At 44.4% G+C, this 14,484-nt stretch overlaps 1 protein-coding gene across 1 annotated transcript in view; it reads right to left on the bottom strand.

Moving 5' to 3' along the window:
- Positions 1 to 14,484, bottom strand: part of sptbn5 (spectrin, beta, non-erythrocytic 5) — a gene marked incomplete at its 5' end in the record, with an annotated part of 80,350 nt that overhangs the window by 63,804 nt on the left and 2,062 nt on the right. Inside the window, 9 exons of the mRNA XM_083791689.1 lie at positions 578 to 798; positions 1,775 to 1,908; positions 2,016 to 2,100; positions 2,304 to 2,411; positions 2,785 to 2,871; positions 4,967 to 5,195; positions 5,517 to 5,671; positions 6,912 to 7,028; positions 7,613 to 7,780. Coding sequence (XP_083647815.1) covers positions 578 to 798; positions 1,775 to 1,908; positions 2,016 to 2,100; positions 2,304 to 2,411; positions 2,785 to 2,871; positions 4,967 to 5,195; positions 5,517 to 5,671; positions 6,912 to 7,028; positions 7,613 to 7,780 — 1,304 coding nt within the window. The remainder of the gene's footprint in view (positions 1 to 577; positions 799 to 1,774; positions 1,909 to 2,015; positions 2,101 to 2,303; positions 2,412 to 2,784; positions 2,872 to 4,966; positions 5,196 to 5,516; positions 5,672 to 6,911; positions 7,029 to 7,612; positions 7,781 to 14,484) is intronic.

Below are 14,484 nucleotides of genomic sequence, written 5' to 3'. Positions count from 1 at the left end.
CATTTTGTTACGGGAAACTGTACTAATCAGTTTCTGTGCTGATCAGACCAAAATGTTGATAAAGCATCCAAGAGGGAATACCCGATTGGCAGGGGAGATATTGGGCTTATGCTGCATTCACATGGAATCAGGCAAGTGGTACAGTAGGCGGCAAATGGCAAAACCTGCTGGACGGCGTGGAACGGTAAAAAGATTAAATATTTTAACATTGATGCCGTATGCCGTTACCGCCGCCGGTTCTGGCTGCCGTGCTGCCGTGCCATTTACCGTCCAGCTCCCGTCCACTAAAATTAAGTCTGGTTTGCCGTCTACCGCTTGCCTGATTCCATGTGAATGCAGCATTATGCATGTACTAAACTACCAATACTAGGGTTGAAATTACATTTCTCACCTCCAACCACAACAGGTGTTCTAGTTATATTCTTTTAACATAATAACATTTGAATCATTAAAATAAGTTCTAAAAGTTGCAGCTTAAAGTTGTTGCATATTTAGTTTTAAAGTCTAAAGTGCAGAAGATTTTTTTTTTTTTTAGTTTTTGTGCTTGCATGTTCTGGCAGTGCATGTCTTGCCCCACCTCCTGATGACTTCCTCTTTGCTGTGGTAGTTTCCCGTCTCTATGGTGCGGGCCATCTCTGTGAGGGCGGTAAAGCGTTGCTCCCTGACCAGGGCGTCTGTCCCGAGGCCCTCCACACGCCGAGAGGCAGCCTGGGCGTCCTCCAGACTGCTCAGTCCCCTCACCTCCTGTCTCCTGATAAGCCCCTCTGTGTCCTCCAGATAACTCTCCCTCAAAGCTGCCTGCAGGGGGACCAGAGGACAGACATTTCACCCTTTTTGCAAAAAGCTAAAATGTTTTAGCAGTGAGCCCAGTGTCTCTGATGTTATGGACACTGGGCTCACTTCCTGGACTACAATTCCCATAATGCTTTGGTGCACTGCTCCTCCTTGTGGATAGGGGGAGGGCTGTCTTACTGAGACAACATGTAGGAAGTAAGTGAGCCCAGTGTCCATGACATCAGAGACACTGGGCTCACTGCTAAAATATCTAAAACCACATATTACATTTTACTTGAATGTTTCTGCATGGCAGTATTAATACTTTTACTTAGATAAAACATTTGGGTCTGGGCCGTAGCTCAGCGGTCCAGGCACCTTGGCTGGTAATCCAGTCTGGCAGTGTGCCGTGGGTTTGACTCCCGATCCTGACGGCCTTTACTGCATGTCACCTCCCCATTTCCTGTCAGCCTACTTAACTGTCCCTCTATAAAAATAAAGGCGAAAGCCAAAAAAAAAACATTTGAGTACCATTTCCACCACTACTCAGATGTACTCCTGCTGGTCTGGGATTAGATCCCAACTGGATCTTCTGTGCTGTGTGTGTGTGTGTGCAATTGGTAATTATTACCATTATCATACACTGGCTGCCAAAAGGACCACATTTCTTACATTTTACCATATTATGTCTTATCAGCAAGGTGCCTATTACAAGAACATAATACAGTTTCCATGGCCTGGGCCGTGGCTCAGCGTTCCAGGCACCTTGGCCGGAAGTCCAAGTCTGGCAGTGTGCCGCGGGTTTGACTCCCGATCCCGACGGCCTTTACTGCATGTCACCCCCCCATCTCTCTCCCCATTTCCTGTCAGCCTACTGTCTGTCCCTCTAAAATATATAAAATAAAAGGTGAAAGCCACAAAAAAAAAACATAAAAAAGAAAAGAAAAATACAGTTTCCATATGATAGAGAGACAGAGCGTCAGGTCGTCTCTTGACTGACCTTCCTAGCGAACTTCTGCGCCAGTTGTTCCAGATGCTCCAGCCTTAGTAGCGCCTCCTGCAAGGCACGCTCTCTCTCATGTTCAGCTTTCTCCAACAACACCCAGCTCTTCTCTATGTCACTGAGAGTCTTACCTGCACACACGCACGTACGCACACAAAACATCATCAACACACATTAACTGTAAAAGTTTCCTGTCTGTGCGAATTTACTGTGTGCGGTGTGCGCTTGCATTATGTACCTTCTGGAGGCATATAGGCCCTCTGGTTGTTAGCTGCAAGCTGTGTCCTCAGACTGAATAGGTGGGCCTCCATCGCACCACGCTCCTAGAAAGAGCGAAAGAAAAGATGAATAAATGAGTGAGTGAGTGAGTGACTAGTGAGTGTACAATGGCAGTGGAGATAAAGTGTGTGTGTGTGTGTGTGTGTGTGTGTGTGTGTGTGTGTGTGTGTGTGTGTGTGTGTGTGTGTGTGTGTGTGTGTGTGTGTGTGTGTGTGTGTGTGTGTGTGTGTGTGTGTGTGTGTGAGACCTGGTATTTAGGAGGTTTCTCAACAGTCCTGTAGGTCTTAAAAGCAGAAACCAGAGTCTGCATGTGTTTCAGAGAGTTTGGGAATTTTCTGTCATTCAGCTCCATTATCTACAATGAATGAATGAATGAATCAGAAAACCAACAGGTCAGTCAGACAAGTACATTTTTCATTCATTCAGTTAGTCAGTCAGTTGAATCAACATGTTTAATAAAAGAGAACATTTTAACTTATAAGCTCTTTTATTCTGATAAATATTGAACCTGTATTAACATAACATTTCTGACATCAGGTGGGTGAACTACAAAAGCACTAACTTTGTGGTTCCCTCAGGGGTACCCAAACCCACAAGGACCCCAAATAGCCATAGCATGACTGCAGCCCCCCTGTGAATTTTTCTTTTTTAAACCAAAGTAGTGAAAATAGTTGATCAACTACACGGCACACGCTCAATATTATTAGTAGTAATACAATATTCTTTACCTTGGCTCTGATCCACTGGAGTAGGTCTGAAACCATTCTGTCATACTGGACTTTCATATCATCCAGCTGCCTCATCATATCCACAATCTGACAGAGAGAGAGAGAGAGTGGTGTCCAGATGTTCTGATGAGATCACAGCCAAAGAACAACTTCAACAGAAGAATGTTCTATTAAAATATAATATACTATGTTGTGGTTTGAATATAAAAAGGTGACATTTGTTTCAATATCAACACAGCATTTGGATACAAAAAAACATATTTAAACACACGCACTCGCACGCACGCACGCACGCACGCACGCACACACACACACACACACGCACACACGCACACACGCACACGCACACGCACACGCACACGCACACGCACACGCACACACACACACTCAGAGAATAACCACCAGAGTGAGGTCAAACCTGATTTAAAGCGCGTGAGCCTCTTCCTCCTAATGGCAGGCCCGCCACATGTACCCAGGGAAACGCCTTGTACCTGCCCATGCCTCCAAACACTGGCCTCCCCCACATAGTGCTGGGAAATGTAGACTGTAGTCCTGTGCTTGCTACACTGTATACTAGTCCACTCTACTAGCCACCCGAGTCAGGGTACCAACCATCATCAGATCATATTCTAAAAAAACAGAATCCAGCAATGATGGTTGGGATTCCAGTCCAAAAACAGATGTCGGCTTACATTTCAAAGATCTACAGTGGCCTGTTGGAAATTACTGTTGGGTGTCACGCGCCACAGCAGCACGTGTTCCCCGGTGCTGTGTAGGTGCAGTACCTGCAGACACCCGGTCTCGCGTACGTTCTCCATTCCGTTCCCGGTTCTCTGGAGTTTTACCCCGAGTTGGCAGTTTAGAAATGAAGCCAAAATGTAAATTCAACCAAACATATAGTACTGTAAATGAGAGAAACCACCTTTTTCCATCAACCCACCCGCTGCCTTCCTTACTGTAAATTCCTGAGAGTAAATGTGACTACAAATTAGAGTCACTAATTTCACTTTAATTTAACAGTGTACAAATGTTACATAATTATGTGCACTCTCTGAGTAAAGACATTATAAAGTGCTGTGTATGCTCTAGTCTACATCCACCTGCTACTAAACAGCACAGACTTTCAGTACAATGTATTGATAAATTAAATACTCTCCTTCCCTGACCTATAGGAACTACTAGATCACTCCTTCTATGGATTACTGTCTTCTTCTGCGTGCACAGTCTCTATATATGTTTAAATAGGAGAGTGTAGCCTACTACTATATATATGCTTGCTTCCGGCAACAAGTCTGTAGGATTGTAATGTAATGTGATTAGCTTAGCTTAGATCATTATCTAGTTCCACCCCCTGCACAGACCTAGAGAGCATGGACAGGAGGCTATCTGTTTGTTAATCTCCTGTGGATGGGTCTGTCTGTTCTGCGTGTTCTATCTCTATGCCCAGCATTAAGCTGCTGTAATACTATAGTAATGTGACGAAGTAACTTACAGGATTGGACCACATAGTGCAGTTGATATGAATTATATTGCACTATTTTGCACACAAGTTAAATGTTATTTTAATGTGTATAGAAATGTTGATTTTATTATGTTATGTGGCTGACTGACTGGCTGACATTCTCCTCTTGACTCACACAAATGCACACTGGGCTACCCATCCACATAGGTGCATGTATGAAATGACACACACACACACACACACGTGCGCAAAGTTTAACAGTCCCAGCTAGTAGCCACTGACAGGGCAACTGTAGTTCCCAAACTGCCCAGCAGAGGGTGAAATAGTCCTATATTAGAATATTGTCAATGAGAACTCTTTACTCTTCCTGGCAGTACATATGACAGGCATGCCGCATATGTCTTGATGTACAGCAAGTTTTCACACTTTTCAACTTTTGAGACCCAAAAGATATTTTTTGGTGTCTCTCCGGGATCCAAACATCACAAAAATGTGACTGAATGAATAACTTGAGCCATATTTAAAAAAATGATAAAGTGTGTTTTTGATTCCTTCTATTTTTGAAAATGTATGGAAATGATTATTTGGCAATTTCTGAAATGTCTGGGGACATTTACTGGTAGTACTGAGTTTAGGATTAGGTTTAGGGTTTGGTTAAAGTGTTTAATTAATCGGTCGGACTAACGGGATGTTACCCCGTCTGGTCTGTTCACCACCAACCTTAACTATCCTCTTCTGCCTGGTCTGCTCGTGCTTCATCTTGCTGAAGTAGTGATAGTAGAGCGACACGTAGGTCATGATGGACTTCTCATCGGGGTGGCGGACCAACATGTCCTCCACGTCCAACAGCTGCATGATGCCAAACTCTCTCTCTGCCACCGAGAAGGCGTGGCCCAGGTTATGCTTGGGGTCGTCGCCATGGAGACGACCGTAGTCAAAAAGGTCAGGCCTGAAGTGCAGAGCATTAGTTGTAGTGGTGTGAAAAATAATCCATTCAGCAAAGCACCGTGATTCGGCCATGCAGCAATGCAATGCAATGCAGACATGTGACATAATCGATAATCAAAGCCTAAATATAATTATATATATATTAATGATTGACTGATGAAACATTTGCCATGTTGTGCAGTAATAGCACAACATTGTAGAATTTAATCATAATGGAATTGAATTGTGAGGGCAGTGCCAATGCACACCTCTAATTAGTTTAGAGATGTTTGGAACAGTGTGCGTTGCGTGCGTGCGTGCGTGCGTGCGTGCGCTCCTTTACCTGTGTGTGTGTATGAGTGCATTGAAGGCCAGTCCATCTCTCCAGCTCCCGGAGAAGTCGTGGACGTCCACGTTGCTGTAATCAGCAGTCTTCCTCTGACACCAGATCAACAGGGCCTCCTTGGCTGATCGCCGAGCTACACTCCCACCGTCGGTCTGGAAGGGGAGGAGAGGAGAGGAGAGGAGAGGAGAGGAGAGGAGAGGAGAGGAGAGGAGAGGAGAGGAGAGGAGAGGAGAGGAGAGGAGAGGAGAGGAGAGGAGAGGAGAGGAGAGGAGAGGAGAGGAGAGGAGAGGAGAGGAGAGGAGAGGAGAGGAGAGGAGAGTCAAATATTGAGACATATCCAAGTTTGGACCCTAACAATCTTGCTGATGTTGGTTTGGATGCCCTCTTCTTTTTTCTTCTTTTTTTAAGATATTTTTTTTGCGGCTTACGCCTTTTTTTTATTGATTTTTTAAGGGACAGATAGTAGGCTGACAGGAAACGGGAGAGAGATGGGGGGATGACATGCGGTAAAGGCCGTGTCGGGTCCGGGAGTCGAACCCGCGGCACACCGCGACTGGATCACCAGTCCGGTGCCCAGACCGTTACGCTACGGCCTGGGCCAGGATGCCCTCTTCTTCCTAGCATTGTAGGTTCAACTTCCTAACTCATGCGGACGTGCATTTGGTTCAGGTTCAGGTCCTGATACCAAGGTTGTATGAGTTATTTTTTAGTCAAGGTTGATTATGCTATATATATTTTTTTATTTATGTTATGCCTTTATTTTACAGTTGTAGGCTGAGAGGAATGGGGAGAAAGAGATGGGGAGTGACATGCAGCAAAGGCCATCGGTGTAGAGACTCGAGCCTGTGACACGCTGTCAGGCTACTGTACATTGTAGTCTGGTTGCCTGGAGCGCTACTACGGCAGCAGTCTAGGGCACTCAAGGTTGATATTATTTACATTCCAGTCTCCTCAATGTCGATAGGCCAATCAGTCTCTCCTGATTGTGCCTGACACACAATTCAGGACCAGAGGAGATTGCGCGTTCGCCGTGGCCGGACCCAACCTCTGGAACGCCCTGCCGCTCCATGTTCGCTCTGCTCGGTCGTTGACGGTTTTTAAATCACTATTAAAGACTAATTTTTACTCTATCGCTTTTAATTCAATTTAATTTAAGTCTACCCATGTACGATGTTCCCATGTATTGCCTATTGTATTTTACATTTTGCTCTCTTACACATTGAAATAATGCTTTATTTTATCTCCTTCTTTCTGTTTGCCTGTGTATGCTATTATGCTTTGTAATGTGAAGCACTTTGGTTCGACCTTGGTCGATGTAAATGTGCTATATAAATAAAGTTTGATTTGATTTGATGATTTGCCTTGTTTAAGGTCATTGGTTTAAATCCCTACCTCGTCAAGGTTGATGGCTCCAATCTGGAACCTGAGGATGATGATCCAGAGCAGACCCAGGATCAGAGTTCTGTCCCCATCCACCACGTTCTCCGGACCAATCAGATCTATCCGAATCTGACAGCAAGAACATTGGTCAGTTGCCCGTGCGTCGCTGCATTAAGAGCGTTTATAGGCCACAAAACCCATAGATAGACACAGCAACAGTAGCCTACATACTACATAACATGTCAAAATGAAACCCTGCAATAATAATAGAGAGAGCGAGTAAGTCAAGGATCAAATAAAAGCAGTGGTTCCCAAGCGTTTTATCTCAAGAAATGTTATGTCTACTCGGGACCCAAGCTAGTGAAAATAGAAGATCTACCAACTCAGATCTGAGTTTCTAGTTTCACTACTTCTAAAAGTTATTAAAGAGCTTGTACGTAGAGTTTCTATTTTCACTAGGCCTACCTCTTAAAGTTTTCTTTGCTCATTTATGGAATTTCTTTGATTTGTCATTCATTTTTGAAAATCTTTTGAAATAATAGGCTATATCTTTTCCAGGTAGGAGAGGGAAAAAGGGACATTTTACTCACGACCCATAAAAATGGGTCTCCAACCCACAAACTGTCCCAACCCACTGTTTGGGAACCCCAGGTCTAGAGACAGGAAGTTGGCATGTAGAGACGGGAAGCTGGTGTTTAAGTACAGGACGTTACCTTGGTTCTAAGGAAGTTAATGGCGATGCTGTTGTTGGCCAGACAGTGAGCGCGGAGGGTTCTTCTGCTGGGAGGAGGAAGTGGCGACCCGGAAATCAGCTCCAGAAGACGCACCAGAACAACACCCGTCTTCAGTTCAGTGTAAACATCTGTCAGGTTTAATGTCTCCTACAGACACACACACATGCACACACACGTGCATGGTCGGACACACACGCACGTGCAGTCGTGCACACACACACACACACACACACACACACATGTGTGCACACACGCACAGACACACATGAGGACAAGAGTGTTTTGGGTCAGTGCTGAGTTAGGGACAGGCACAGGCACACACATGCACATGCACACGCACGCACACACACACACACACACACACACACACACACACAAAGGACATGATTCACTCCCACAGTCAATACATACACAAGGGAGTCATGAGGAAATATATTTGATAGAAAACAGATTATCTTCTCAGATACAAACATATCAAATTGCAAATTAAATGTTGACGTTTTGGTCCGCTTGGGACCACACACCATGCACACAACACAATGTTCAAGAGGCTGAGACATCTTCCCTCTGATCGTCTGATGAAATTCTTCTGTGATCATGCAACCCTTCCATCTGTCATCATCACAGAGAGAGACAGACAGACAAGAGGGGGGCGATGGGTGGAGGTGTTGTTAAAACATGACATCACACATTGTCTTCTGTTGCCTCACACTTTTTGACTTGGAAAAAGTGCGTGAAATCACAATAATACAGAAAAGGTCATTGATCCTGAAAAGCTTAATAGCCTAAGATTTTTCGTTGATGTATTTTTATGAAAACTTACAGGATTAACGCCATTAAAACGTATTCCGTTACCTTACAAGATTACCTTGTACCCACCTGCTGCTAGGATGTTTGGTAAACACAAACACAAGAGTGCAGCCTACCAGAATGTTGTGGTTCTGACGTGCTGTCCTAATTTGCATTGACTGCTTGATCTCCTTCTCTCACCAATAAATCTAAAATATACTGATAATTCCATGGCCTTTCATACAATAGTAAAGGATGAACCCATCTTCTCTCAATCTCTGTTATGTCGCACACGTGCGACAAAGGAATGTAAACCAAACTAGTCCATTCGTGTGTCACACTAAAAGTGTTGACCTATTGAATATAGTAGATTAGAATGATTACGCAATCACCACAGACTGCAAAGCATGGGTCACCGATTTTCGTGTAACACCCTCTCCACCTTCTAGGATAGACCCGCCTTACCGATTGGCTCCCGGGCAGGTAATAATGAACACAGTATCTATGATCTGTTAAGTTTGATCTCCTTGCCCCCCCTCTTCTTCTTCCTGCTTTCTTACTTCTATGACATAATGATACGATATGATGGGAACGATGCACAATAAACTAATTTCATCCACTTCACCCACTTTACTTCTGTTAACCTGTTATATGACAATAAAGCTGCCCCGCCCTGCAAGGTTCATGGTAGGTTACTCTGACCAATAATAAACCAACCAGCTGACTGTCATGTGCCTGTCTATCTCTCTCTCTCTCTCTCTCTCACTCACTCACACAAACACACGCGCACACGCACGCACACACACACACACACACGCATGCAGGCACACACACAGGCCATATAAAGTATATTTTGCAATATATATATATATATATATATATATATATTTATTTTTTCTTCTTTTTAATGACATCTTTATTTTCACTATGGGGAAACTTAGTTGAATGACTAGAATGACTTAAGAGTCATAGACACACCCTCAACACTCAAACACATGCACACACACAAACACACGCATGCACATGCACGCACACACACACATGCGCATGCATGTCTTTTTCACTTCTTCGTTCTCACTTCTCCTTTCCTCTCTCCTTCCTCTCCTCCTTCCCTCTCTTATTTTCCCTCTCCTCTGCTCCTATGGGAGTACTATTATGTGAAGCTAAGCAGGCCTCCTCCTTAACAGTCACATAATGTATGGCTGGGAGTGGACACACACACACACACACACACAGAACATAAGTGCACATGTGTATACATTCCATTTGAGGGCGTATACTAGTGAGGTCCATATGGTGTTAATGTCATCGATACAAAGTGACGTTAACCACTTAGACCCTATATACTCCATTGACCATGGGTCCCCCAGCACTCTGTACTTCTTGGCCCTCCCTTTTCCTCCTCTACACACACCAAATCTCTTCACTGAAAATAGCTAGAATCTAGAAGCTCACAATGCGACTATACAGTAGCTTGTAGATCAGCTATTTTCGCAGAATGTAGGGATGCCATGGGTCAAGTGGTTAAAAACAAAGCACAGGTTCTCCATCAGTTAATCTCTAAACAGCTCTAGATGTCTATAGAAATGGCCACAATTTGAGTGTGATAGACTTTGAGTGTGATGGATTTTTACACACACACATGGGTGCACATGCGCACGCACGCACGCACGCGTGCACGCACGCACACAAACACACACACACACACACACACACACACACACACACACACACACACACACACACACACACACACACACACACACACACTAAAAGCATTCTGTCATTCTGCTCATAATGTCCAAAACTATTACTTTGCTGGATTCAAATTCAAAAGTAGCAAAAGCAGTAGATCTACAAGCTCAAAACTAGTTGCTTCGCATCGCGTTTCGACCTTGTGGGTCTGCTATACGCCTACTTCTGATACGTTTGTGTGACGTTCATTCACGGGGGAAAAAAAATAGTTATAATGTGGAGGTAAGAGGTTTCTGGAGCTAATACTGCTATGTGAAAACAAACTTCTGTTAAAGTCATCTGCTGGCTCCAGTCTGTTACATAACACTGAAAAATGTACATTAATAGACCCCTGGTCCTGCCTAGGATATCCTGATGATACAGAGGTCTGGGTCAGAACGCATTGTTCCTCACAGAGCTATAGAAATGCCATACATAGTATAACGTGGTTCACTCCCTTCTGGGGAATCGCATCTACCCTCAGTTGGACTTGGATCAGTTTCGCCAAGAGCCATATATCCTGTTCTCTGTTACACCTCTCAGCGTCCCATGCTGCCTGTCAGTGGTTCTCCAACTTTTTCAAGTCAATTAAATACCCCCCAAATTGATCTATCTATTTGGACCACCATCTGAAAAGGTTTTGTGCCTGGAACCCCCAGAAGAGAAAATGTATGTTTAAAAATAAAAAAACAAAGCAGATGTATAAGCTTGTAGATCTGCTATTTTTTACTAGTCAACGTATAAATGGATACAGTGGTTAAAATTATTGTGATTCTACTTTTGTTGCGGACCCCCCTGGAACCCCCCCCCACCACCACCACCCCCAAGGACCCCTGGGGCTCCCTGCCCCTGGACCCCACTTTGAGAATCAATGTCCTGACCTATACACTGTCTCCCTCACAGCTTTCCTGTCTGTCTCTCCTACCCTATCTCCCTCTTGGTTTTCCTGTTATTCTCAGTAAAGCAAGAAATACAAAACAATGCTTGTAGAATGTTCTATGTGCTCTATACTGTGCAGTATACTGTATATTGTTTCAACTCTAACTGACACCTTCCATACTGTGGAATAGGAGGAAGAGGAAGCTGTTAAAATCCCATATGGGGTGTCCTTCCAGGTCTCCAATGGACCCAGAGTCTACTCTATGTGAACACCAGTCTCCAATGGACCCAGAGTCTACTCTATGTGAACACCAGTCTCCAATGGACCCAGAGTCTACTCTATGTGAACACCAGTCTCCAATGGACCCAGAGTCTACTCTATGTGAACACCAGTCTCCAATGGACCCAGAGTCTACTCTATGTGAATACCAGTCTCCAATGGACCCAGAGTCTACTCTATGTGAATACCAGTCTCCAATGGACCCAGAGTCTACTCTATGTGAACACCAGTCTCCAATGGACCCAGAGTCTACTCTATGTGAACACCAGTCTCCAATGGACCCAGAGTCTACTCTATGTGAACACCAGTCTCCAATGGACCCAGAGTCTACTCTATGTGAATACCAGTCTCCAATGGACCCAGAGTCTACTCTATGTGAATACCAGTCTCCAATGGACCCAGAGTCTACTCTATGTGAACACCAGTCTCCAATGGACCCAGAGTCTACTCTATGTGAACACCAGTCTCCAATGGACCCAGAGTCTACTCTATGTGAATACCAGTCTCCAATGGACCCAGAGTCTACTCTATGTGAATACCAGTCTCCAAATGGATCCAGAGTCTACTCTATGTGAACACCAGTCTCCAATGGACCCAGAGTCTACTCTATGTGAATACCAGTCTCCAATGGACCCAGAGTCTACTCTATGTGAATACCAGTCTCCAAATGGATCCAGAGTCTACTCTATGTGAATACCAGTCTCCAATGGACCCAGAGTCTACTCTATGTGAACACCAGTCTCCAATGGACCCAGAGTCTACTCTATGTGAACACCAGTCTCCAATGGATCCAGAGTCTACTCTATGTGAACACCAGTCTCCAATGGACCCAGAGTCTACACTGCCCCCGCTGCCACCCTTAGATCTCCATAATGTTGATCTGACCTCATCAGACCTTGTACACCCCTTCTTGGTTCCCCAACCTGTACATATTTGTGTAATTTTTACCTTGAGGATTTGAATTTCGTTGTTATTTTCATGATTATGAATTGAATACCCAGAACCTGAATGGAAACAAGACCGCAAGGACTTTTTTCGGTGATCCCTTTGGACGTGTGTTGACTGTACCCTGTACTGATTACATTTCTGTTTGACTGTACCCTGTACTGATTACATTTCTGTTTGACTGATTGATTGATTGATTGATTGAAATCTTTATTAACAGTTTGTAGAATTTACAGTACATTTTAAGCACAAACTCAATACAAAGACTGTCAACTGTGAGTGGACGACCCAATTAAGCATTACACTTGTTTACAACAGGGTCCACATTGTTCAATTCATCAAAACATTTAAAGACATACAAACATTTAGAGACATACAAATAGACATTTCTCTGTAGGTAAAGAACAGAACAGGAATTCATCATATGGGAAGCAAAAAAGGGAAAAGATACTATATACAGTGAGGGAAAATGGGGTGGGGGGGTGTGGGGGATTCAGATTTTACAGAGGCCAGTTTCGAATTGCAGCCATCCGTAGGTGCCCTTTGAGAGCGGTTTTGAAGGAGTCAAGGGATTCACATGTCTTAATGACTGTTGGTAGGGCGTTCCACATTTTGGTGGCATAGGAGCGAAAAGAATTTAGTCCCTTGTTTGTGCCGAATCTGGGTTGTACATGGTTTGTTGCACTCCCTCTGGTGTTGTGGGTGTGGACTTCGTTTACATTAAGGAAGTATTTAGACAGGTACATGGGTATCTTGGTGGTGTATCGAATCTTGTGGACCAGACCCATTGCAAGATGCTGTACTCTGTCGTCGACCCTAAGCCATCCCAGCCTGTCAAAGTGGGCAGGGGTGAGGTGGGTTCGGGGGGTGAGGCCAAGTAGGAGCCTGACCAGTTTGTTTTGAGAGGTCTGGAGCCTTGTTTTAAGGGCCTTTGAGGTGCTGTGGTACCAAGAGGTGGATGCATAGTCAAAGAAACCTTGTACGAGGGCTCCTGTTAAGGTCTTCAAGGTGTTTTTGCTGACCAGTGAGGAGATCCTGTTGATTACATTTCTGTTTGACTGTACCCTGTACTGATTACATTTCTGTTTGACTGTACCCTGTACTGATTACATTTCTGTTTGACTGTATCCTGTACTGATTACATTTCTGCCAATAAAGTATTCAATCAATCAAATATATATGGCCAAACCTCATCAAACCCTGTACACTCAAGACACTACCCCTGCTGCCACCCTTGGATCTCCATATATGGATCTGACCTGTTCTGACATCCATATGTTGAGCTTACCTCTTCAAACCCTAGTGTACACTCAAGACACTCTCCATATATAGCCAGTACAGAATTCATTCCATTATGTTGATCTGACCCCCCATGCCAAAGCGCCAGCGCTCGCCCAGCAGTCTGCCGTCACCGAGGCGGATGCGTGCAGCCGTGCATGCTTCTCTGGTAGGCCTATATGTAGTATTTATTTGTATTGTTCTTAAAAGTCCTTAAATTGTCACTTCACGGTCATCTGGGGACCCCCCAAAAATCATGTAGGGTCCCCCATTGGGGGTCCCGACCCACAGGTTGAGAACCACTGTGTTAGGAGGACAGTAGTCTCTCGAGACGGACTCACGTCAAGAGGGCGGTGTTTTCCCAGGTGGGTTCCCAGATTGTGAGGACAGAGACAGTACGGGACATACTAATAATAATACTGACCTTCTTTAAGATCAGAATTGGCAACAACTTTTCAACATTTTCAAAGGTTTTAAAAAAAACCTTCTATTTGGGGTATAGGGCAGAACAGAGACAGGACAGGAGGGACAGGTATGGCTGCCAGCGGGACAGGACAGCACACTGAGAGAACAGGACAGGAGAGGGCCACTTAGGGCCCTTTTTACATTTACCCTGAGAATATTTACTGTTTTATAATTTACACTGTCAGTCATATTCTCTTCTATTGTTGTTAGTGTGCTGGATGTGATGAGCTCTGACTAATAGGGTTATCTCCCATGGCAACAGGAAATGGAACCAAGGTAATTCTATAAAGGCTCTGTTTGCTTCCTGTGGTGCTGATGAGGACACTACACACACACACACACACACACACACACACACACACACACAGCTGATGTAATGGCAGCAGGTGGTCCTGAAAACGAGGCTGTCTTCACTTCCACATCATCCACTGCATCCTTTGCTCACCAGTGTTGCCACACCCTCTCTCTCTCTCTCTCTCTC

The sequence above is a fragment of the Protomyctophum parallelum genome (genome assembly GCF_964188405.1).
Source record: "Protomyctophum parallelum genome assembly, chromosome: 20".
Classification (NCBI taxonomy): domain Eukaryota; kingdom Metazoa; phylum Chordata; class Actinopteri; order Myctophiformes; family Myctophidae; genus Protomyctophum; species Protomyctophum parallelum.
The sequence above is the reverse complement of the archived record's forward strand: the minus strand, read 5'-3'. Positions and strand labels throughout refer to the sequence as shown.